General features: G+C 33.9%; 1 protein-coding gene, 1 long non-coding RNA gene and 1 other non-coding gene across 20 annotated transcripts; 2 read left to right on the top strand and 1 right to left on the bottom strand.

The window, feature by feature from the left end:
* Positions 1-10,701: 10,701 nt before the first annotated feature.
* Positions 10,702-16,147, top strand: LOC113337428. Of its 18 annotated transcripts, none has more exons than XR_003354255.1 (13): positions 10,702-10,876; positions 10,997-11,039; positions 11,152-11,188; positions 11,297-11,337; positions 11,817-11,891; positions 11,974-12,123; positions 12,838-12,924; positions 13,709-13,858; positions 14,166-14,276; positions 14,390-14,456; positions 14,541-14,640; positions 14,767-14,891; positions 15,854-16,147. It is a non-coding gene; the product is annotated as an uncharacterized LOC113337428 (long non-coding RNA). The 18 variants fall into 18 exon arrangements; XR_003354251.1 differs by having other exon boundaries at positions 11,974-12,205; XR_003354246.1 differs by having other exon boundaries at positions 11,974-12,278.
* Positions 16,148-20,376: 4,229 nt separating this feature from the next.
* Positions 20,377-20,448, top strand: TRNAG-UCC. The gene has a single exon. It is a non-coding gene; the product is annotated as a tRNA-Gly (tRNA).
* Positions 20,449-20,904: 456 nt separating this feature from the next.
* Positions 20,905-24,469, bottom strand: LOC113337448 (pectinesterase 31-like). Its single transcript, XM_026583127.1, has 6 exons — positions 23,987-24,469; positions 23,785-23,889; positions 23,597-23,674; positions 22,908-23,095; positions 22,077-22,250; positions 20,905-21,712 (listed from the first exon to the last, which is right to left on the bottom strand). Exons 1-6 carry the CDS (start codon positions 24,224-24,226, stop codon positions 21,550-21,552), a joined length of 948 nt encoding a protein of 315 aa, XP_026438912.1. The 5' UTR covers positions 24,227-24,469; the 3' UTR covers positions 20,905-21,549.
* Positions 24,470-26,644: the final 2,175 nt, after the last annotated feature.

The following is a 26,644-nucleotide window of genomic DNA, read 5'->3' as shown; positions in this document are numbered from 1 at the left end:
AGTGTTGCTGCGAAATTGTAGTTCCTTCAACAAGCACTTGTCTGTAAGAGTTCAAGAATTTTTTATTTAGATCAACAAGCACTTGGATGTTCCCGTTACCTTCAATTCTTAACAAATCTTGACCTCTTATGGACCAGTAAGAATTGGAGTACTTAGTGCTTGATTCTTCTAGCAAAACAGATGTCGTGGTGTTGATATTGAAGGGGTCAAAAACTTTTTTAGGACATACTCTATTATTAGAAGTTTCTTTCCTTTTTTTAAAGCAGTTAGAACTTTATTATTAAACTTCTAACGGCGAACTTATTTTTGCTGCAGTGTACTTTGCTGATCAGTTGGGCTACTCAGTTCATCCTTCTGCCGTTTTTTTTCTTTTTTTTTGTGTGCCTTTAGGTCTAGTTACCACGGATTGCATAAGAAAATCTTTCAGAATGCTAATGATAATAGTCATAATTATAACTTAGAAAAGTGGATTCACTATTCAGTACTTGTGTAGAGTTTGTTGGGAGTTTTTGACTGAAGTGTCAGCTTGGTTCAAATGTAAATTGAGTTACCGTTGTGAACAAATTTCAAATTTGAATTGAATGATATCAAATGAGCTCCTATTAAAATTTTAGTTTAATGGATTTCAAATTTTATGTCATTCATAATAAGTTAGAAGAATCAGATTTTTCTAAATTTAGGTGCAATCAGAAATACCAGTAAGACTGCCATTCAGACAAATCAGATTCTCTGAAAATATTCAGCCCAGTTAAACGAGCGATTAACTTTTATTCTTTCTAATTTAAAACTTATTAAACCACTGTGTTTGACAGTGTTATTGATCCACTTCTAAAGAAAGTCGTTTTTCTAAAGATTTCAACGTGTGTGAGACACAGTCGTCTTGGGAAAAACCACTACAATATTACAACTCATTAAACCAGTCGTTTTTGGTGATATTAGCTCTTGTCCTGGCAGTGGTTTAACTTCCATTTTCTACTAGTGATTGGACCCATCCGCATACTGAGAAAGATCAACAACAATGCATATGTTGTCGACCTCCCAGCTAGCATGAACATCTCGTCTACATTTAACGTTAAGGATATTTTTCCTTACTTTCCAGGAGATGAAGTTTCTCTTCCAACACTGAACTCGTGGTCGAGTTCTTTTCAAGAAAGGGGGCCTGATGTAGAACATCTAGACCAAGTCACCCTTGTTTGACATTAGAGTCAAACCTTATTCTATTTCTAGTATATTTCCTAATTTATGATTTCCCTATTCTAGAACTATTCTAGAACATATTAGTTTCCTAGTTTAGTATGATTTCCTTTTCTAGTTTTATTACTTTAGGAAATAGTGAAGCCTATATAAGAAGGCCTAGCCTTGTAGAATTCCTACACATTCAACATTATTATCTTATTTGATTTATCAAAGATATTTTATTTAGTTATTGTTCTCTAGTTTTCTTATAGCTATTGTGAATCTATTGATTTCACACTAGTTTTCATTATCTTTTGGATCCTTGATCCAAGTTATTACGCTTCCGCTACGTTAACTCCACTGAGATAGATAAAACGTAATCTATGAATCAAACTGTATAAATGTAGTTAGTTCTATCAAAAATGCCAAACATGTAGTTCACCGGATGAACCAAGGATATGTAGATGAAATAAGGCATTTGCTACCTTCCTTTTCTTACTTTGATGTCAGTCATGTTAGAAGAACTTCAAACAATATAACTCATGTAATAGCTAACAAAGCTTCTTTTGAATTTTGGTGTAACATCCCTGAGGTTTATGAAAAATTGATAATGGAGGGCTTGTTAGTAATAAGTTATGCAATGTTTCCGCTTAAATAAAGAAGTTCTTTGTATCAAAATTTTTTTTTTCTTCTGAGAAACTCTAAACCTAAGTAAATATTAGATATTTTTTCCAGTAAATACTTTCCGGTGAAGACGAGGAAGATAAAATTATAAGAAAAACCATGATTTACAATAAAAGTATTTTTGTCTTTTACATCAGCAAATCGAGTTTATCATATACTACTTTCTCTGTTTTTCTCTTAAACTTGGATTTTGGATGTCGATTTTGCTCTAATTTTTCCAATGAATATAAGTTGGATAAATGATTAATAATCATGGATAGTACTCTCATTAGGTTTTCGAGATTTTACAATGTTAAGTTCTGGAAAAGATGAGATTCATAATTTAAGAGGTCAAGGTGGAAACGATACTAAACACTTTTATTTATACATGAAACCCCCTGATTAGGTATCGTTAATACATTAATTTTATATGTCTCCGCTATTAGGAAGATCGTTGATATTACCCAAACGAAAACAAGGAATTCAAGTTAGATGAAGATACATTTGTAGAATGACTTAAAAATATGTTTAGAAAATATTTATGGCTGTAACATTTGATAATATCACATTATCGAAGAGGAGATCAAGACAAAAGTATTTCTTATCTAAGAAATTGTAAATTTGATATCTACCAAAACGATAAAAAATAAATCGTTCAATGATGAATTTGTTCATGCACATCCCCATCTAAGACTGAAATAACATTAAAATCTTGGGAAATATAACACTACACCCTCCTGGAATTCGCATCTTATCAAATCCTAGCAAATGGGGTTTTTTCCTTAAACTTTCAATCTTCATATAAGAATTCTAGTAAATATATTATGAAGATGAAAAATAATTTATTGTGCAGGTCCATAATGACAGATGAGGCTCAGAAGAATGTGACAAAAAGACTTGTATGCTTTTTCAATATTCATAAGTTCAACAAGAAAAAGTTGGCAAGTAGGTATGAGCTTCAATCAACATTTGATGAAAGCAAAGTTGGTCGTGCCATCTTATATGGAGGATATGTGGTAAATTTGCTTCATTCATTTCGTAAATTATCCTAATTTATCTTTCTTATACATGTAATATAATAATAATACATGATTATTGTTTTAATTTAAGAATCAAAGTGAAGCTGCTATTGCAACTATATACTATGTCAATCGACAATAATGGTTTGAAGTCGTCGATATAAAGGTTTGCTGGTACTCCTTCTAATCTCATCAGTGAAACTGCGAAAGTCGGATATATATCTATGAAGGGATGGCGATGAGTATACCATGTGTTGAGTGGATTCTCTTGTGTGGCTACATATGATAATGATATAATAAGCATATTTAGTTAATAATTAAAAGTGAAAACTTATCAAATAAAGGATATGATTTAATTGTTATGAGAGCAATGCAAGCCGCAAAATCTAGTGACCTTATATCTGATACATGAGAAAATGTTGCGACTATGGAATAATCTCGAGATTATCAAATACGTGTTTACCCATATATAAATTTGCATTTACATGAATTCCAAATATATGTTTACTTACATTCTTAAATATTTTTGTAACTATCATTAAATATTGAGATACATATGTTTTTCCAAAAAACATTCCACTTTTGCTTTGTTGTAACTATTATTAAACATAGAGGGGACGTACGTTTTTCCAACCAAACAACATTCAAATTTGTTTTTTTATGAATTATTTATCCATATTTAATAATTACTGAATTTTCTTTTTTGATTTTGGAAGAAATAATCGACATTTCAAATTGGTAGTACTTTTACAATATGCGTAACTTAAGATTAGATATATTTTTTTTAATAGGATTTGCATCCCAAAATGTCTAAAAAAAATAAATTCATTTTCAATTATGCAAAACAAAAATCAATGTCATATCCATACACAAAAAGATAATATGTTTAAAAAAATAAATTCATTTTCAATTAATGCAAAACAAAAAAAAAGTCTATATCCTAAGACATCATGTATGTTTAACTGCCAGGCACGTTTCACTACTAATTTATTGTCAATGCGCATATAATCGATTTACTATGACGATGGATACATCATCGAAATTTATCACGATTTTTTTCCATAATTATATATTAATATATATACTACTAGCAAAGGTTTATATGTGGAAATTTAAAAACTTTATATTAATAATAAGAAAATAGATGCAAAAAGATTCTTTTGCAAACATTTATGCGCAAAAATGGAAAAACTATGATTTATTTAGTTTTCATGTATATAAACTAAATTTAGCGAATAATTTTTTTCTTCAAAGATTTGAAAGTGGCAAGGTACGATGGGGATTTGGGTTCTTCTCTTTTGTTTTAGATTTAGGTTTGTTCCTACATCAGTTGTATAATTTTTCTGGAATATAACAGGTATCCACCAAGACTTGAGTTTCAACTCATCAATCACCAGCAGGGGGTGTAATCATAATCATTATATGAATTTTTGTTATTTTTATATGAATATTTTATGATTTGTCTTTATAATTGTCATATTTATGTATATAATTTTAAAGATGAACTTATAATATAAAAATCTATAAATATTTGGCTCTTATATGTTTAAGAATCGATTAAGTAAAGAAGCAGTGGATTCTTACTTTGCACTCTCTCTTCCTGACACTTATTCTAGATACAATCATGGAAAAACAGAAGGTGCAATTGCCTGAGACTCATTATGGGGAAGACACTTTTACAACCACTAAAGAGAAGCATGTGAATGGTTCTTTATACAAAAACTTTCAAACATTAGAAGGGGAGACCAGAGGCTGTGAAAGGCTTGTGGCTGTGTTATTACGAAATCACAAATTTTTTTTACGGAATCACAAAATTGATGAACTCCTCTGGTAAAAGTTTCAGGAGATGGTATTTTAAAGCATAAAGGAATTGTCCAAAGTACTAATTTTGTCATGTTGTTGAACTATTCGTGCAACCTGCACGAACTAAAAGTGTATTTGAACCCCCTCGGTCGTAAATATGCAAACTATCTAATCGCGAAAGAAAGGCTGTAGGCAATCCGAAGACTTCCAAGAATTTGGACGTTTCAATCATTTGGGGAGAAGACTTGCTAAGTAAGTTTTTGTATTCATTCAGGAATGATGAAAATATGAATCATTCGGTTTTTTGTATAAATCCTATCGAAAATTTTTGAAAGTTTTTTTCAAAACGGGTAAATATTAATTGAAACAAGTTTAATACGTAAAGGAGAATTTTAATTTTTTAAATGGGTAAGCAAGTATCCCCTCATAATATATGGTCGCACTTGTACATGGTTGTTTTCACCGACATAATGTTTACTCGGAACATAAATTATCTTCAACATCTTATATATATATATACACGTGCAACTATAATTATTTTGTTCTTTGAACATTGATGAACCTGCATCTGCTTGCAAGAAACTAACCGTTATACACTACATGTGAGGAAGTCGTGTTTGCTACAAAAGAGGTTAGGTTTGTGTAAGGGTTTAAAGGATATGGGTTGGGTTAGTTAAGGTTTTTTATATATGTGTATACATATACATAGATATAATTTTATTTTAATCTCTATTTTTTTTAACCTACCCTAAGTTCTCTCTTCCAAGATTTTCCTTTGTAAGATGGAAACTCTGAAATATCATATCATAAGCATTGATAGAGTTGTAACATTTGAAGAGGCAAAAAATCTATGTATTATGGGCCATCATATGTATTTTTCTCGGACGCACAAAAGCTCAAACAACGTAGTGTTTATCACTACGCCAAATTAGGCATGCTGGGACGAGTAACTCCGTTGCTTTGGATTTAAGCAACGACAATATCGGTTGCAAATATGACATTGCACATTTTTGCGACATCATGAGAAAAATTTGGATTATTTTTTATTATATTTTTTTGAATTGGGAGATAAGATTAAGAAAAAAATTTGTACACAATATAAAAATTAGACTGGGAGACGATAGTCTCACCACCCAGGGAGAAAAAGACAAACAAAAAATAGAAAAATGATAAAAATAAATAGAAAACTTAGAAGTTCGCAATAATAGAGCGAAATATTAACATGGATCCCAAATAAGAAGAGAATCCCAACTAATCAACGAGATTCTAAAAGAGATAGTGAGTTCGGGGTGAAATTAAGATCTCGCGCCAATAATAAATCAGAGGCTTTGTACCAGTAGCAAGATGCTAAAACTGTTGATTTTATGAGAAAAATTCTTGAGTTCTTTTTATTTTCATGTAAGCCAAATTATGGTAGGTGGTAAAAGCTTTCATATTTATTTTCTTCCAAGAACCTTGAATTTTCACTTTTGGCAAATTTTTAAATACATAAAATTGGTTAAAAAGACCAAAACCAATAATTCCTGGGTGAAAAGGACACTTAGATTTTGATACTGTTTAAATGGACAAAAATTCAAAAATAGCCAGGATGTAACCAGTTTCATCCTGCCAATTTTCAAATACTTTTTCTTATTTTTAATTTACACAGGATGCATCCAGTTTCATCCTTGCTATTTTTTAAGTTTAAGCCAGGATGAATCCAATTTCATCCTTGCTATTTTTTTTGTCCGTTTCACCCATACTAATTTTTACTCGTCCATTTGAACCATGTTTTAAAAATATTTGAACAAATGACCCATTTTCCGTTTTAAATAATGGTTTAATATATAGGTTATTCTATTATTGTGTATGTTTTATTTATTGAACATGCGAGGGTACCAAGTACACCACCAAATTTTTCATTTGGAAATCTGTATGGACAAAACCTTGTACAATTTCAAGTAGACATACTTAAAGATTCTTGAACAATATGCGTATAGAGTTTATATCTCTTTCTCTTCATAATCAGAAAGTCAAGACAAAAAAGTTTGTGAACCTGATTGTATAGAAGAGTATTTGGACGATCTGAAAAATCAATATACAAGATCAATCTAGTCCTATAAAAATAATCTAATTTGAATTCTGCCAAGTATGAAACTTGTTATCTATCTTTAAAGATACGTATTCTACAAAAATGAGTCCCCTTATTGATCATATAATACTGACTTATATACTAAGATTGAATTATGTACGAATTATGTTAATCCTATTATAAAGATAAAACAATAAAATACGGAAAAGGAAAAATACAAGGCACAAGAAATTTTGTCAACGAGGAAAAATGCACCCGCATAAAAACCCAGGACCTAGTCCAGATTTGAATACTGAACTGTGATAAGACGCTACAGACACTAGCATATTATCATATTTCATACTGGAATGTAGTTGAGACCGAATTCACCCTCTAGGGAATTTAGCTTCAGTCGTGTTCCTTACGTCTCTTGAACCTCGCAAGGCTCTACACAATTGAAACCTTTTGATACCGATTTTCCGTGAACAGATAAGCCTATTTGATTTCCCTTTAGATCGAATAAATAGAGGCTTGAAAATGTGCTAGCAAACCCCACAAATCGGGAATACTTACACTCACTTAGCTAAGAAACTTGGATTATTAGCCACCTCTCGAGAAAAATCTTAAACTGATTAATAAAGAAGATTTTTAGATATCAATCCCGAAAAAGTGATTTCTATTTGTTCCTAAAATAAATTATAAAAAACTCGATAATAGAAAGAACAAGATAAGGATACACGAACTATCAAGGTAAAGATAGGACTTGGCTTCATAAATCTCTAAGTCAAGTCTTTATAAGTCGTAAACATAAATATGTTTCTCAAAGGAAACCTAGGTTCATATAGGACCACTATAGCATACAACTAGGACACTAAAAAAAATATTAAAATTCCTAGTTGTTTGAGTCTCTCTATTTATAGTCTTTCAAGACTAGGATTGCTTAGAATTCAAGCGAAGATAACTTGAGATTCGAGCAAACACTTTCTATATTTAGATGAAGCTATTATTATGAATTCATGTAAGTGTTAGAGCACTGCTCGGTCGAACTCGCATGCGTTGTTATCTCAAGCATGTTTGTCAATGTTAGTGATCAAAACTACAAGTCTTGATTTCTAGTCTACTATAGCTAAGTCTCGGACTAGGATAAAAAGTGTAGTTGAGCTCAAGAACTCCATGGAGATCATCATACAAGACGAAGAACTACTCATGGAACTGGTGAAACTTCATCGACTAAAAGGTATGTAGAGATTTGAACTTATCTATCACTCAAAAGTCTATCTACTCTATCTCCTATCTTGAGACAAAATTCGTTTTGCTATATAGACTTTGATTATACACATTTACTATTTCGATCCGAGTTTATATCGCTTATATATTTCTCGAAATATGTGTTGGTCAACTTTATCTTTGGACAAGTTCATCTTTACCTAGTGACGAAAGTCATGTTATGTTTCAATCACTTTGAAAATGGCTTTGACGAAAAATGGTTTGTGAATAACAACTATATAACGTCCTCTAAGAATGTTTCAATGATTGAAATGAGAGTTTAGATTGCATAACCAATGTTGGATAAACATTGTGTGGCAACACATATATGTATAAGTTCTTATTCCTTGAACCAAAGTATGCATACTTTGTTGATCAGGAAAACCGGAACAAGAGCTGTGAATTCAGTCCGCGAACCCAGTCTGTGAACTGGCGGAGGTTCTCATCCCGAGAATATATGCTGGAGTTTGTGAACTCCTTCCGGGAACTTAAGTCCGCGAATTAAGTACGCGTACTTGTGTTGGTTATATATAAAGGCTATTATTTGTGAACTTATATTTATATTAACTAAGGATGCAATTTGCAAACCGTGGCTATAAAGTTCATGAATCTATTCGAATAAATCAAGTCGTTTTTGTTTCGATTGTGTATTATATAGTTATATAAGATTTATACAATTGAATAACTATCTAACTAGTTCATGTGAGTCATTTGAACTAGTTATGGTGAAGAAGAATATGGTTGATATGAAAGTGTTCATATGGCTAACCATTTAGTTAAGTTTTGTTGAACCAACAAATGTACATGTTTGGGTATGGTTACACAAACATAAAATCGCGCATTTCATTTGTGTGTAACAAGATAATTTTTCGATTCAACGATTGAAAGATATTAGATTGAATCTAATCAGGTTTTCATCTAAAGGTGAATATTGAATGCTTTGTTACTAAGCTAACATTGAATGCAAACCCTGATTTGGAAGACTATATAAGGGAGAACTCTATCAAATGGGAAACCTAATCCCCACACCTCATGTGTGATACTAGTTTTATAAGCTAGAGTCGATTCTCCTTTAACTTTAGGTTTCTTCTTGAGACCCTGTATGTTAACGACTTGAAGACTTCATTGGGATTGTGAAGCCAGGCCGATACTACTTTCTTGTAGTTGTGTGATCTGATCTTGTTGATTCTATCGTGTTGAGTAAAATCGTCACAATTGGCTTGAGATTAATATCTCCGATAGGCAAGATATAAAAGTAATCATAAACATCTTCATCTCATCGTTTGTGATTCCACAATAACTTCTTTCGCCGTGTCGATTAAGATTATTGTGAGGTGATTGATAATACTAGGTTGTTCTTCGGAAATGTAAGTCCAGGTTATCAATTGGTTCATGTTCACCTTGATTTATCAAAACACGGAACAAAGCTTGTAGATATTTCTGTGGGAGACAGATTTATCTATTATCGTAGACTTTTATGTGTGATACAAATTTGTTTATTAAACTCTTCGACTTTGGGTCGTAGCAACTCTTAATTGTGGGTGAGATCAGCTAACGGAATCAAGTGCATAGTTTCCTGTTGGGATCAAAGACGTAAGGAGCGCAACTGTACCTTGGATCAGTGTGAGATTGATTGGGGTTCAGCTACAGTCTAGATCGAAGTTAGTTTATAGTAGGCTAGTGTCTGTAGCGGCTTAATACAGTGTGTGTTCAATCTGGACTAGGTCCCGGGGTTTTTCTGCATTTGCGGTTTCCTCATTAAAAAAATTGTGGTGTCTGCGTTATTTCTTTTCCGCATCATATTTTGTTATATAATTGAAATATCACAGGTTGTGCGCTAGGATCAATCAATTAGAATATCCAACCTTTGGTTGTTGATTTACATTGATTGACACTTGAACATTGGTCTTTGGTACCATTCAAGTTATTTCACATAATAATCAGGCTCACGGATTTCTATCTGTTCGATTTGCTGATTACATTGTGAAATAGAGATATTATAACTCTTTGATATATTTATTATGATTGAGTCTAGTTGATTCTCTTGAAAGTATATTGGAGTTAGTTCATACAGATTGCTAATCGAAATATTGGGTGTGGTTGTTGTACCCCCGCTTTTTCAGTAAGAATGTGATAAGTTCGTCTTGAAATTACATAGAAGAATTTACACTTTAGTCATAGTACATGAACCATGTATAATGATAGTTCATGGAAAGTATACCTAAAGAACTAATAAGAAATATTGGTTGAACTCGCAAGTTTTGTTATCTCAAGCTTGTTGTCAATGTTAGATGTACAAAACTATTTCTTGATTTCTAATTTACTAAAGTCAGGGATCGGACTAGGATTGGAGTATGGTGGTTCACTAGTGGAAAATGGGCATTTAGCAACCCACATCAGAGACTCTCAATAACCGTAGGTTGACCGTTGACCCGTCAGAGAAGTCCCTGATATAATAAAAAATCGGGAAAATTCTGAGAGCCTAGCTAAGCGTCTCACAATAACAAAATATATTTACTATTTTACCCCTCCTGGAGCTCCGATTCAGAGATGCCTAGCCGGGAGCTGCAGTTCTGATAGTTTCCCTGACCGGGAAACTTGGCGCCATTTCCCACGGTCAAGATATTTCTAACCTATGAACGGCTGGATGTCAACTTCGTTTTTATCGATCCTATATAAATCCCCTCGCATTTCTCTCTCTCTCTTTACTTCTCCTTCCCTAGCTTAGCCGCAGCCGAAACATTCACCTCCCTGAAACCTCTCACCATGAATCAGAACTCAACCATTAAATTTATCTAAATACCTAATAGAAACTCGATTAACTTTCTACATATGTGAATTAACCTTCTACGTCTGTGAATTTAGTGCTTATATGGTTTGATTTTCTAAACAAAATCGGGTACAGTAATTAGGGTTTGAATTTGAGTTTTGAAAATTTTGTTTTCTCTTAATTTGTTTTGCTATTTGTTTGATTATATTAATTGGGTTCTAATTATTTATCGTTTTTTGTTGATTTCAGTGTGATCTCTCAGTTAGGGTTTGAGTTTGTTCATCAGGTACAGGTAGGTTTCAATTTGGGTTTTAATTTTTTTAATTTCTTTTAACTGGAGTAGCTTTTTGCTTGATTATCTTCAGTGGGTTCTAACTATTTATCGTTATTTTTGTTGATTTCAGTCCGATCTCTCAGTTAGGGTTTGAGTTAGTTCATCAGGTAGGTTTCAACTTGGGTTTTAATTTTTTAATTTCTTTTAACTGGAGTAGCCTTGGTTGATCATCTTCAGTGGGTTATAACTATTTGTAGTTCTTTTATTGATTTCAGTTTGATCTTCAACAGCTTAAGTTGCAGGAAGATCTTCATAGGTATAATGATTTTGGTCTCGAATCTGTTTTATTTTTTGCAAGGATAAACTATGAATCACCCCATCTATCTAAAGACTGCCTAAAATGGTTTTGGATGAGGAACAACCACCAACCTGTAATGAATACCTACAGAACAAATTGATTTAATCAATTTTAAGAAGAGAAATAGGCATTAACGCAGGTTGTTAACCTTTGACTTTGTCCTCAGTCCCATTAGCCGTCACAATTGCATGAAATGGTGCTTGTCCAACCGGAAGTATATCAAGAACTGATGTATACTTGGCAACACATGTTTACCAAGAAATCCCTCAAGAAGCACTTGAGTTGATGGACCCAAATTGTTATGAAATAAAATGCAGAGAATATGTTGTACGTCCTGTCATTTTTGTTTGTTGGTTTTTGATTGACTTGCATATATTTATCTGTTAGTTTCTTTTGAAATTTGTTTTCTACTTACATATGATCTGATTACTTTGCAGGCGAAGATAAGAGAGTTGAACAAAACTGAGCAGTATAGAGAGGAAACCAATTTGGACAAAGATGCAGTCGCCGCGGTGGGTGCATATGATTTCATATTGCAGAAAAGAAACTTGTCAGTTACTAGCTAGCTAAATGATTTTGTTTACTTCTTCGTAGGTGCTTGGAACTGATAATAGGTGCTTTGTTCGAGGAATGGGAGGTGGGATTTCAAAAACTGAACTGCTTGCTTCTGCAGTTCCTAGGGAGCAGTTACGTCAACAGGTGCTGAAGACTATAGTTGTGGAGGATCGTGTCCGTACTTTTGAGGTCACCGTTGAGACATTGATGGCTGGTTTAAACTGCAATCCTAGCACAAGCAATGCTAATGCTCAGTTAACATTTATAACTAGTTATGGATCAATTGCATGATTTGTTTATCTTATTATGTGCACAAGTATTTCTCAACTTCGTTATCATTCCAGGTAAAATTTTCATGACTTGTGTTTATGGATGGTGTGAGTGAAAAGCAAATAATCTTGGATGTTAGAATAGTTGTATTACAATTTTATTCAAATAATCTTCATATATATTTAGATTTAGACTTACTATGTGGAAATCAACTGTTTAGGTAAGATGAGAAATCAGAAATCGTTGAATATGAATTTTGATTACGTTGCTTGATTCACTACCGATTCATTGTTTCCAAATCAAGAGTCATCTTCTGGCACAAGAATCATAGATACAAGATGTGTAAAGAGACATGTAGACATGAAATGCTTGCTGTTGTGACTTGACTTTTCTGGGATTGTTGTGGACTACAAATGACTACAAATTAGTGTTTTTTTCTTCTTGTTTTAAGTAAAGTAAAGCTCTTAATTCCATTTCTGATCTAAATTGTTCTTAATTTTAAGGTTATTGAGTTTTTAACCTTCGATTCTGCATGACCTTTCTTAGGAGCAGCTGAACAATTTATTATGTTTGCATCGCTTTTCTTATGTGCACCAGTATTTCTTACTGCTATATATTGGATGTGATCTCCAGGGAATGAATGGTGGTTGTCAAGTACTATTCATTTTGGACCTTCTTATGTGCAGCAGTGGGAACATTCTTTAACATCTATATTGGCGGGTGCACTATCCCTTTTCTTGACCAGCTTTTGACAACTTTGTGTAATTTCATTTCAGGCCAATTTTGTTTGGTCTTATCGGTGCAACGGGTATTTGTACCCAGTTCCTAGTTTTCCTGAACTAATATGTATTTGTACCGTGTCTTGTGTGCTTATAGCAAGTAGTCATGCCTAATCCAGTTTACAAAATCTGGTTGCAAATTGTCATAAAATTCATAAAACAGGACATTCTTCCCTAGCTTTTTCTTATGTGGAATGAGCAATACCAATGTGTAGATTCATTAAGCAAGAGCATTGGGATGAACTTTTAAAATCAAGATTAGATTGAATGAAAGTCAAGTACACTTTGTCTGAATTAAATGTTGCTTCTGATTTTTTGGTTCATGCTACTCTAGTGTAGATCATGCTACTTTAATTCAGTTTCTTCTAAATTGTTGGTTCTGAGTTGATATCTCTTCAGTTTCTCCTAAGTTGATATCTCTTCAGATCATTTCATCGCACTATGCATTGGTTTTTAAGTTCAAAGACATGAATATAGTGTTTATTACTTTATTGCATCTAATGAACTTAAACTAGCAGTTAACTACCACTAAAACTGAAAGTGTCTTATCTTTTGACAATTAAAATTGAGTTCGAATCATAAGAGAAAATTGTCAATTCTTAGTAGATTTTTGTCACTATGTTTGATTTCTGGTTGAGTTTATTGTGATTAATTGTTAAAATTGAGTTTATCGTTTCCTGATTTGTTAGTACTTATGACTTGTCACTTTGTTTGTTTTTTGACAGGAAGTACGAGACATATGTTTGTAATTTGAACCAAACTCGTACGGGAAGGATAAAACCTACAAAATACATTGAATGGCTACAGAAACAACTTGAAGGCACTCCCATGCACCTATGCCAACAATGTATTTTTGTATTCTATTATAATCCTCGGTGAGTTCCGAACTACATATCCAGCTGATCTGGAACACTTACGTATATCATATTCCCTTATACTTCTTTCATGTTCTGGCCATTAGGTTTATACTCACCGTTCTCGTATATCTTTGATACTTTAGTATTAAGAAAATGTTTGATGATTTCTTTGCGGCATTGTACGGTGGTATTCATGTAGCATTGGGCACGATGACTCCCATTGAACCGGCACTTTGTTTGTCATTTCTAGAGTTTTAGATGTCTTATATTCACACCTCATATAATGTCTATTGAATGGTTTAAGACTTAGTGCATTCTTTTTCAGGCTCTTTCGTCAAATGCGGTTAAGAAGGGAGGGCTCTCTGCAGGTGATGTTGCAGCGCAATACAAGTACAAGAATGCAGTCATGGATGTCAAAGTTGACACAGAATCAAATGTGGGTCACTTACCTTTGTAATGTGCACTACCGTCTTAAACTTTCAATGTTTATTTTCCTGCATGATTTATAGTTTTTAATCATGATATCTATGTTTATCGTCAATCTGGAAGATTTTGACAACCCTGACATTCTTGGAGAATTGCTTCATTTAAGCTGCCCAACTACAACTCTGGAAAGGTACCAAGTTAATTTCTTAAAAATATTTACAAGTGCAAAATCTTAGTTATTATCTGATATACAAGTACTTTTGTTCTGCTATAGCTAGAGGCGCAATACTTCCATGATCATGCAACCGTCACAGCAGTTGTTGGCCTGAACCAGTCTCCTGTAGTGCGATCAAGTGAATGCTTCTGATCCAATTGTGAGTTAGTTTGCCTTGAAAAATGTTCTAAACGAGCTGATGTTTTACCAATCAAGATCGCAAATCCATTAGTTGTTCTGTATACTATGATTTCCTGACGTTGGTAATATTTACAAAATATCGCAGATCAACACTTGCAGTGACTTTTACAAATTCTGGCAGGCAACCCATGATTTGCACGATGCCATAAATCTTAAGCAGCATTGGTAGCAACTGATCCTAAGGAAGTTAAGCTTGGTGATAACTTAGAGGTAACACTTTATCGTGCATATGTCTTCAATTACATTTAAGCCAACACATCTTAAAGGCATATTATAATCAAAACCTTGACAATTAGGTACTTATTTGCGTCAGATAGCATGCTGAATCTTGTATATATTCCATTATATCTAACCTGTTGGTTGTTGATGATTTCTAATTTCTTACGCATAATCTTGGATATCGTTAATGAACGGTCTGATGCATTCTGATTTTTAGTTTCTTATGATTTATTGTTTAGCTTGTGCAAGTATCTTCTTCTTCTCCTGTATCTGCCTTCGATTTCCCTAAAACTTCTGTTTTGTTGCAATCTTCTTCCATCGTAGTTATAGTCATCTTCCCCCCAGCTAATATTCTTAGTTGTTAAGTTACATATGTGATGTGCCTTCTAGAGTACCTACAACTAAGGATTGATTTTTCAAATTTACCTCACACATGACCTAGATTAGGTTATGGTTATGGTTGATCACAGAGAATTTGTATGTATGCAAATGATGCAAGAAACATGTTTTTAGCACTCTTAATGATGAGGTTATTGAATCTGGTGGTACGTAGTAGTTCAGGGAAAATGAGATTGTTGGTGATGATTGAAATGAGATTGCAGCTATGGGTGGATTGGAAAGTAAGCTGAGTTTATGATTGTATATTACAATGAGTTTTGCTTGGATTGTATAAGTTGTTCAAATAATGTGAATTATAGTTGTGGTCTTGATTAGTCTGGTAGAATGGAAATGTTATGGTTTGATCCATGCAATTAATGATCCAATAACTGTTATCTACATGACCTATATGTCAAATTACTTCACACATGTGCTTCAAGTTACTACCCATTGCTAGAATGTCTGTCGAATTACCTCACATTATTGTACATGACCTATATCTAGTAATTTATTTTGTTCTACCGTGTATTATGAACTGAACGAAGTTATTGTACTGTTGTTGATTTGCTTTGCAGGAAGTCGCATGTGAACCAAGGACACAACACATTGATGCTCTGTTTGATATCATTTGTGAAGTATTATCATAGGAGGAGCTGAAATATCATTTTTTTTATCAGTTGTCTATTAGTTTAGCATATTGTTGTCAGAACTTAGTAATCTTGGACATGTATTCTCTGAACTCAGTATTTCATTTTTTTTGTGTAGTTTTACACCCAATGGAATGAATGTTAAAATTCTCAGTTAAATTTGAAGTTGCACTTGAATTTTAGTTATGAGTTATATTTGAATTTCAGTTAAATTTGAGGTTGCATTTGAATTTCAGTTTGACTGTAGTTTGACTTGACTTGACTGTTTGACTTAAATACCAGCAAGATTAATTCAGATTCAGACATTTCATCTGATCTGAATTTGTTTTTTTTTATATTATAATTAAAATCTACGACCAGTATAGCGGGTCATCATCTAGTTACTGTAAGAAACGGTCTCTGTTCAGAGACCCACGCAATAAGGGTCGTGCAATTAAAAAACGCTTTATAAACGACCCATTCAGAGAACCCTAGAACAGGTCGTTTAACTCGTATATATGACGTGTCCTGACGGTCGCGGAATGTCTGTTTTTCACTAGTGGTTGAGCATCATATATCACGACATAACACTCGAACATTGAAAAGTGAAGAACACACAAAGATATATGTGAAGACTGGCCTATCATATCCACTCACGGTATTTACCATTCTATCTTATGAGACTATGTTGCATGATTTTAATAGATTTAATCAAAAAAGAAATTTCGAGTTCAACCTTGTCTTGGTTACATTCTCGAAAAATGACCCAAGCAATAAGTGTTCTAAATCCTTAACTATGTTAGTTAAGTACAATTTATTTTTCAAGGACAATTTTTAATTCAAGTTAATCATTTAGAACTTTCCCAAGAAAAAGTGCATACTGCATATAACTATTGGGAATGGTTTAAATTAGTTATATATATGAGGAAAGAAAATGTTTAGAGATAGGTAAACAAACTTGTTTATTTTACAACAGTCGGTTCGAATTCCACAGACTGTATAAGTTCGTAACCGCAGTTTATAAAATATGTACATCTGATTTCGGAAATTAGGTAGGTTCGTAAACCCAGTTTTCAAACCACTACCATCCGACTTTTGGGAACATCCAAGGATCGCAAACGGGGTTTGCGACATATGTCGCTTATTAGTCACGCATCTAGTATCTCACCAAATGCTCCAACTAACGATGTCTACTTACCGAGGTTACACGAAGATGGGATTTTATTTATGAGAATTTTGATAAAGTACCCCGTTTTTGGATACCCACTAAAAAAATACCCCCATTTTTTAAAAATTTGTTAAAGTACCGTCACGTTAGTTTTTCCATCTAGTGTTAGTTAAGACTAATTAACTTTACATATTTGACCTTTTATTATTGTCACATTGATTTTATACATCATTTTTCAGGTTCGCCGAGTCTGGTTCAGGATCGTTGCACTGCTTTCAGGTTAGTTATATCATTTCCAAAATGGGTTCATCATTCCAAGCGTTTTTGGGTTTTTGGTTGGAAGAAAACGACCTTCTATAGAAAAATTTAAGGTTCGTCGAGCACGTATCTGGATCGTGACAACGCTTTCAGGTTCGTCGAGTCCGGTTCAAAATCGTGACAACGCTTTCAGGATCGTCGGATCATTTACCCTCCCCATCAAGGAGATGTAGTTCAGGGATAAATAAGACTTTTAATTGGAAGGATTACTGCCACCTAGTACTTAACTGGATGGAATTTACCTTTTGAATAAAACGGGGTACTTTAACAAAATTCTAAAAAACGAGGACACTTTTTTAGTGTAATGTGAAAAGTAGGGGTACTTTATCAAAAAGCCCTTTATTTATTCTCTTGATACATGTTTGTACCACTATCATGGATATAAGCATTCCGTTAAAAATTATTGTAATTTAATTTACAATTAAATTGAACATAATTGTTTTGAGACGACCTCCGATCAATATCTTGACTGGCTTAACGTTTAAAAAAACACCATTCTCTTTGATGATTGATATTTGGCGGGACAATTAGTGATATATTTAGACTTTAGGTACTTTTATTAATTGCTAATTTGGAAATGCATGCTGCAAATATATCTAACAACGTTGAGGAGTTTCCTAAGAACGGTAAATGGAGGCTACCATATTAATTTCTTTGAATTTAGTTCAGTAACAATCAAGACTAACCATATAAAATAATTCGTGCACTTTTGTTACAGGGGAACTGAGCAGGTTTGCAAACCGGTTTTATGCACCTAACTAATTTCCAAACTCAAATGTAAAGGGTTCGCAACCTAGGTTTGCTCACTTCAACAGTCTGCATAATTTTGATCACAAAATTGGTTAAAAAGATCAAAATCAACAGTTCCTGGGTGAAAAGGATATTTAGATTTAGATACTGTTTAAATGACCAAAATTTTTATAAATGGCCAGGATGTAACCAGTTTCATCGTTCCCATTTTCAAATACTTTTTCTTATTTTTAATTTACACAGGATGTATCCATTTTCATCCTTGCTATGTTTTAAATTTAAGCTAGGATGTATCCAGTTTCATCCTTGCTATGTTTTAAATTTAAGCTAGGATGAATCCAGTTTCATCCTTGCTATTTTTTTTTGTCCATTTCACCCGAACTATTTTTTACTCGTCCATTTGAAATTTTGAACCGTGATTAAAAAAATATTTGGACAAATGACCCATTTTTCGAATTTTGATTGACTTTTGTAAAGCATACAAGTATGTTTAACTATCGCTAATTAGTTCTTTTCTCACATAATTAATTTAAAACATTCCCAAGTAGCCATATGCAATATACACCTTTGCTTAGGAAATTTCCTAATGATCAACTTGAAACAAAAGTAGTTCTTGAACAATGATTATTTTTTTTAACTAAGATTGTTAAGGATCTAGAATATCCATTGCTTGAATCATATTATGAGATTTTAACCAAGACAAGCTTGAACTCAAAATTTTGTTTTTGCAATATTAAATTTATTAAAATCGTACGACATAGTCTCATAAGATAGAATGTTAAATATTGTGAGTAAATATGATAAACCAGCCTTCACATACTTCTTTGTTGATGAAGTTCTCACAAATATCTTCGTTTATTCTTCAGTCTTCAATCTTCGAGGTTATTCCGTGATGTCTTGATATTATACCATACTCTAATCCTAGTCCGAGACTTAACTTTCGTATACTACAAATCAAGATATAGTTTATACACCTAACATTGACAACACATTTGAGATACCAAAACTTGCGAGTTCGACCGGGCGATGCTCTAAAACCTCATAAGAAAACATACTTCTGTTACCTTGATTGAATATCTTTCTATAGGAAACCGATAGGCTATCTACGAGAAGCAATTAAAAGTCTTCACTTAGGTTGAAGAAGACTTATATTCCTTTAAAGGACGTTAGCTAGGGGAATCAAGTGTGTAGCGTCTTGCGGTATCCAATATATGTAAGAAGCACGACTGAAGATGAACTTCTCGTAGGGTCGATTCAGTCTCAACTACATTATAGTCCGAAGTATGATTGTAGGCTAGTGTCTTTAGCAACTTAATACAGTGCAATGTTCAAGTTTTGAACTAGGCCTCAGGGATTTTATGCACATTACATTTTTCCTCGTTAAGAATTTCTTTTGTCATTTGTTATTTATCCGCATTATACAACTAATATGTTATACAACCTTGACAAATTGTCAAGCTCAAACTATATTGAACGTGCAATATTTTTACCTTTGGCATCGTTTATTGAAATATAGATCTACATCACTTACTTTTTTTGGAATTCAATTCGTAAACATTTTGGTTACGTATTAGGTTGATTCTTGGATATTGATTTTTGAGATCGTCCAAAAATTCATCGTCACTTATGTACACGGAAGGTCTTGAATGTATGTTATGTGGAAGCGAGCATTATTTATTTTGAAAATATAAACTACAATGACCCTCTGTTGTAAGACATCATATATATGAAATGTTATGTTTAAGAATTTTCTTCTAATTATTCGCTACTGTTTTAACATAACCAAAAAAAATCAAAACTTAAAAGCATCTTATGCTTCGAAAAAATAAGAAAATGTACCTTGTTAAGCCTGATAACATTCAACTACAAATAAACTAATGCGTTTAGGGGTAACATTGTATCTTTATTCAAAATATGACTCATAAAATTGTTAAAAATGAAACTAATTTTGCCTTCGGATATTGATTTAAAACCTCATAAGCAACAAAAAAAACCGCCATGGAACGGGCAAAGCCCCGTGCTCATCAAATCAAAAATCCATCGTCACCAATCAAAATGCGCCTGGAAGTGGCGGGACGAAACCCCGCGCACACCAAGTTAAAAGAAAAGACGCACGGGCAAAAATCTAGTTGATATTTGAAACTCCATTGGATCTTCTTGGGAAGCCCCTGCAAGATTGCTTAGAGAAAAGAGGAAAGAGAAATTCAACATAAGAGGGATTGCTTCTAGCAAACCAGCGTTTGTAGTCCAACGGTTAGGATAATTGCCTTCCAAGCAATAGACCCGGGTTCGACTCCCGGCAGACGCATCCTTTTTCCTTATCTCAAAATGAAATGGCCATTTTTTTTTTGTTAAAGGTGTAGAAGTGGTTCTTTTGGTTGCATTAAGTTTCCCAATTCCCATGATTCAAAAACTAATTCTTTAACAAAGAAAACAATTCAATAATACATTTACAGGTTTGATACTTCAGAAACAATGATTCTCCTTTTGATACAGACAAAATTCAATAAAAATCTCGGACTATCTTCGGCCTTCTGTTACGTTTTAGTTGACGAAGCGTCCACTCAATGCGTTCTTGAGCCGTTTTCCCACGATTTTTACAGCTTGTCTTGCTCCTCGAATTGTTGGCTTTCAACATTACAATGCTCCGTTGTTTTTTTCGCTGTACACAAGAACAATAAGAAATTAAGACTAATAAATCAGTCGATACCCGAATATAAACAAGCAAATAAACAAGCTTAGTAGTTAAAGGGCTTACCATTCCTTATGCTTTGGTACCCAGCACACATCTTCTCGACGGCAGCTTCAAGCCTTGCTTCTGAAAAATCTATATTGGTTTCTTGTTTCCGATGGAATACTTGTGTCATGATTGCCTCTTTTCAGTATGTAGAATCTCTTCTCTGCTTCTTCTTTAATCCTAAGCTAAGCTAGCTCTCAATCTCCTTATATACTGTTGAAAAAAAAATATGTATTGGCCTAGCTTTTGCTATAGTCTTTATATACAGATCACTTTTAGCAAGTCTGTATCTGTATTTTGGAAACCGGATTCAGAATGGGAAACAGGCGTATTCTGGACATAGCAGCCTTTAGTTGTACCCTGCAAATGTAGCTGATGCCCCAAATTTAGCAGAGCTTGTTTACCAAATTGGTAACTTCCAGGTCTTAACAAAGTCAAGAGAGGGAGACAGAGGCAGAGTAGATTGAATCCATATCAACCCGTAGAATAATGGGAACGCGGAGTACATGAAAGTAGGAGTTGCAAGCAGTTGGGACATTAGCTTTATACAACCAGCTAAGTCTTTCTTATTTCACTAGTTTATGACTTCATTGATATTTGACATTATTGAAAAACTCCATCGACATTGTCGAGATAGACATCTTCTTGGCAGCTCCTGGTAAGAAGTGGCCATCATGCAGAATAGGGTATCTTCAGTCCCATCTTTTGGGCCATCCATGGCTTTTCCCAACTGGGATCAACAAATTGATGCATCAGGAACTGTTGCGCCTCTTCTTTCATCAATTCACGAGCCCAATTCACCCGCTTAGAGGGGCAACAACCAGGCCCGAAACACCTTCACATGTATCAGAAATTGGAATTTGTCAAGAAATTGATGCCAACATACTAAGAAAGAAAGTTTCATGCGCCAAATGATGTCTTCCGTTGATATTAGACGGTTGTGCTCTAGGTTCAATTGGGATTACTGGTTTATGGCACTTTAATTGGGATTTCGTCTGGTGTTAGAGGGCTCTTATATAACGAATAAAACAGAGAAGCCTAAACCAGAACTTCCTAATTTTTAAGAAGTCACGCGTAATCAAGTCTGAACTAGGTAAGCTTCTTAAAGTTGAACTATTAGAGACTGCCAAAACCAATTCATCTATAACAAGGGAGAAATTATTGGTCAATGAGGGTGATATTGTGGTGAGCGCAATTACCTGTACTCGTAGAAACAAGCGCTTCTTTCGTTTTCACATTTTCCCCAGTTATGCCAGCCTTCATTCTTGATACATGCATCAATATACGTGTATGCGAAGACCACCCTTCCAAAAGGTCCCCATGGTCGCCCAAGATATGCATATGAATTTCCTCCATTCCCAGTAATTGTACATCTGCATCCGAGAGGTCATAAAACAGGAAAGCCATATCCTCAAACATGAGAAATGTAATGCTATAAATTTTAAGACTTATCTAAAAAATAAAAAGAAAAAGTAATCCCGGAAATGGTTATAAAGCAATATACAACAGTGGTATAAATTTCGTTGGAAGTTGAAAGAGTCTATAAATTGCAAGAAATAATGAGCCTAAGCACATACCCGCACACACATGAGCACCAGAGGAAAAGATGAAGACAACTTTACAATGTCCAAAGGACATAATAATGATCCAAACAAGAGCTAACAATCTCTAGATATACGATTGACACCTTTGAGAGCGACAAACAAATGACAATGTATGGGAGAAGTTACAAATTTAGAGAGGGAGCTTCCGTTGGATATATGGTAAAACAAAACAACACATCGGCATTTATTTTTTTTGGGTCAAACTCATCTTTACCTTTTAAGAAAATATCTAACAGGATTTCCCTTATGATAAAAACCCCAAGGTTAAAGAACCTACAAGAAACATATCTAACAAGATTTCCTAACTTTAATTGGTGAGAACGGGCATCTGGAACAAGATTCACGCAACCATAGTTGAATGACAGAATAAATGCGTCCATCATAAATGGAACTCTAGCATCCATGAAGGAATCAAAAGAATCATACCTGAGGAACACGTAACCTGTGGGTTCGTCAGCAGATTTCCTACCCTGTGCTGTAATAAATCCTTGCGCCTTGCAGTGAATATGGCAATGTTCTAAAAGAGCAGTGCTGTTGCCAAAGATGAAGTCCACACTTCCTTCAATGTAGCAATCTTTCAAGTAGTGTTTTCCATAATGTAAATACAAGGTATCCTGCACAAAAGCATACGGCTGAAAGTAAACTTACAAAGAGAAAAAGAAAATATTCATGTCCTGTAAACTTGTGCAATAACCCAAATTAGTAGTACTGGAAATTTATAGTTCCTTATCATCTGTCTAACCTTGAGTTCCTTTTTGAAACGAAAAGGAGTTAAGATTACATTATTCCCTTGACTTGAAAAACACAGCCAATAAATTGTCCTACGTATACTGTACTAAGTTGGAGGTACTAATCTCAACAACAAAGCTCGCAATCTCTTAACCAACACCTAAAGTGATCGTAATATCTCAATCCAGTATAGATTTGGCAGGAGAATCAAGACGATAACTATGGCCAAGAGAAAACATCAAAATACATCTTAGTTCATTACAACACCCAAAATTGGCAGCACTTGGAAAACATTAAGAGATCAGGAGTGTGAGCAAGATAATTTCTCCACTGAAGGAATCAAATCACAGCTAATAATGGAACAAAAATCCAAATAAAAGGTATACCTGCCATCCCAGAAATCTACAATTGTAGAAAGCACACCGTTCAGCAGTCACTCTAAGAGCTACAGCTTGTCCTGAACCCTATAAAAAACAACAAACATTTCAAAATTCACAATCAACCCATCAAACATTTCCAGTATAACAACAACAAAAAAGATCCATTTTGGCTAAAATTTACAAAAATTCACTACCTGAGGAGCATTATTCTCAAAGGTAACATTCTCAGCAATGAAATCTTCACCTTCAACAATTACACTACCACACCCAAACGTTCCAGTTCCAATCAACCTTGAACCCTAATTTCAATTTCCCACAACAACAAAAATCAACAAAAACCCAACATCTAATTCAAAATCCAAGAAAAGGGTTTGTTAATAAGGTAAAGTTACAGACCTGATGATGGTTAATTTTGGTAGCAGTGTTGTCACAAGTAAGAATTGTATCTTCAGGGTGGGAGGATGAAAAAGTGATGAAATTTTTGGTTTTTGGTATGTAAATTGGTTGTTTGTAAATACCAGGTGATATCTGGATGATGATTCTAGCTGCATTTCTTAATGGAATACAATCTACTGCTTCTTGTACTGTTTTGTAATCTCCACTCCCATCTTGTGATACTTTGATCACTCTTGCCATTTTCTTCTTCTTCTTCTTCTCTGTAGATGAGAGTATTCAATTCAGCTGGCTCAAGTTTCAGAGTTTCGTCTTCTGTGTAGTACAGTCACAGGAGATCTATTTATAGCAAGGTTTTGGGTTTCCTTTTATATTTTTTAATTTATTGTTATTATCTAAACAGAAATGATTATTGATTTGATTTACCCAGAAAAAGCTCAACTACTAGCCGCAGAGGTCTCCTTGAAGATTTTTTTTACGGGAAAAAAGAAGAAGATTATGAGCAGGGCTGTCAATGGATCCGGATCCCCGCGAATATCATTAGACCTGGCCCCTACTTGTTAAGGTTGGTCCGGTTCTTAATTTTATGGATCCAAAACTGGACCCGTTTAAAGTTCCGGATATCTATTGACGGTCCTAATTAAGAGCATGTTTAACAATCAAATAGTTCTTATATAGAAGCAAATTTTTCTTACTTCACGGTGAAGTAACTTTTTGTGTTTTCAAAAGTCATTCTCGGACTGGTTTACAAGTTAGCGCGTTTAGATACCAGAAAAATAGATTTTTGATTAATTAAGTCGGAAAACTATTTAACACTTATGGCGCGATTAAATACTAATAGCATTTATAGCGCGTTTGGTCAGAAATAACTTTTCGACTTATAAAAGTTGAAAAATCAAAAACCGTTACTGTCAAGTTTTAAATCTGTTTCTAAAAATCAAAAAGTTAATTTTCGTAAGCAAATTTGTATCTAAATGCACTATAAAACATTTTTTCCTTTCCAAATTTTATGGCGCAATCTTTATTTTTTGACTTTTAGAAATCAAAAATTTGTTTCTGGAATGTGAGTCTGGATATGTTATTAGAAGTCAAAAAGAGATTTCTAAAATTTATCCAAGCACCACGTTACTAAAAGAGGTTGTCCCGATGCCCAACTCAGAAAGTTTGAGACCGAGGCAGGAAAGTACATGTGCTTCTGACAAGTAATTTTTACGCAACAAGTAATTTTGACTTTAGGAGAAGATATCTGACACATTGATTGATGGATTGCACCCACTTTCAATGTTTTGGCATGGGGCTAAATCAGCTTCGGGTCTCATTTTGTTTTCTTGGTCTTTTAGTTTTGTGTGCTTCTTGGACGGACCGAGATTCTGAACCGGACAAAAACCGAGTCTATCTTTAATCTCATGGTTTTTCTGGTGGGTCCCAGTAGACGCGTGGAGGAGCGAAAGATCCCGCCGTTTTGTTTCTTATGATTTTTAGAGCGGTTTTTTTCGTAGTTCATTAAGAGTTTTTGTTTAGTTTTTAATTTTTACAACTAGTACTGATTTTTTGTTTCGGAGTTTTCTTAATTCACGGCTACAGGAGCTACTATCTTCAAAAATATGGCACGAGATTGCTTGTCAACATTGTAAAATGCATGCCCAATCAAGTATTTTCTTTTCTTTATTTTATAATTGTATATTTTAACTTCCCGGAGGTCGTTTTCCCATGACATTCACAATCACAACAGGTAAAAATATAACAGGAACAAATTTTGGAATCAGAAATAAAAAATGCATACCAGTTTCGCGCTAGAGAATAAGAATTAGTAGGAAATTCTTACGCATTTTGCTACTTTTTAACTTATTTCGTTTAATTTTTATTTTATCTTTTAAGTCATGAGTCTACTCTTTTTTTCGATTTTTTATTTTTTTCCATCAGTAACGGTTTTTCGATTTAGGTTTTTTCATTCATAATCACAAAAACCGTCGTATTCTCCGAGACTTGATAAGAAGCTTTATTTGGATTTAAACCTTTCTGACTCCCTTCCATGTGGTTTGAAAATGCCACATGTCTCCCCTTGATCCATGAAACCCAGGAGCATTACGTTCTGGGATCAGCTGATTTAGAGTCTTGTTTAAACTTAAAAATCTTAAAACCATTCTCAGAGACGGGAATAAAGGCGTTTTTGAGAATATCACCACGAGGATTAGACAATTAAAATCTGAGTTATTGTTATTAAACCTCGTATCATGAGGAGGCTTCTAGAACTAGATGGATTAACCTACTTCTTGAGCTAAACAAATGGAATAAGATTGAAGAACAATTTTGGAAGGATAAATCGAGGGATGATGAAATCAGATGGGGGATAGAAACACAAATTACTTCCACACAAAAACAATGAATAGGTTTGGGATTAGGAGAAATAAAATCACCAAGCTAAAGGATTCAAGCGGGGAATGAAATGATAAATTCAAGGATATAGCGAATGTGCTAAAGAATCATTTTTAGGAAGTATCGACATCATCCGGGAACATAACAGTGGAAAACGAGAGGGAGATTTTTGATCTTATCCCTCCTTGTGTGACTTAACAAATTAACAGTAAACAGATAGCTACTCCTTCAACTGAAGAGATAAAGGATGTTGTTTTTTCGATGCCACCTTCCAAATCCCTTGGC

The sequence above is a fragment of the Papaver somniferum genome, unplaced genomic scaffold (assembly GCF_003573695.1).
Source record: "Papaver somniferum cultivar HN1 unplaced genomic scaffold, ASM357369v1 unplaced-scaffold_16, whole genome shotgun sequence".
NCBI lineage: Eukaryota > Viridiplantae > Streptophyta > Magnoliopsida > Ranunculales > Papaveraceae > Papaver > Papaver somniferum.
This window is presented reverse-complemented; position numbering and strand designations above follow the sequence as displayed.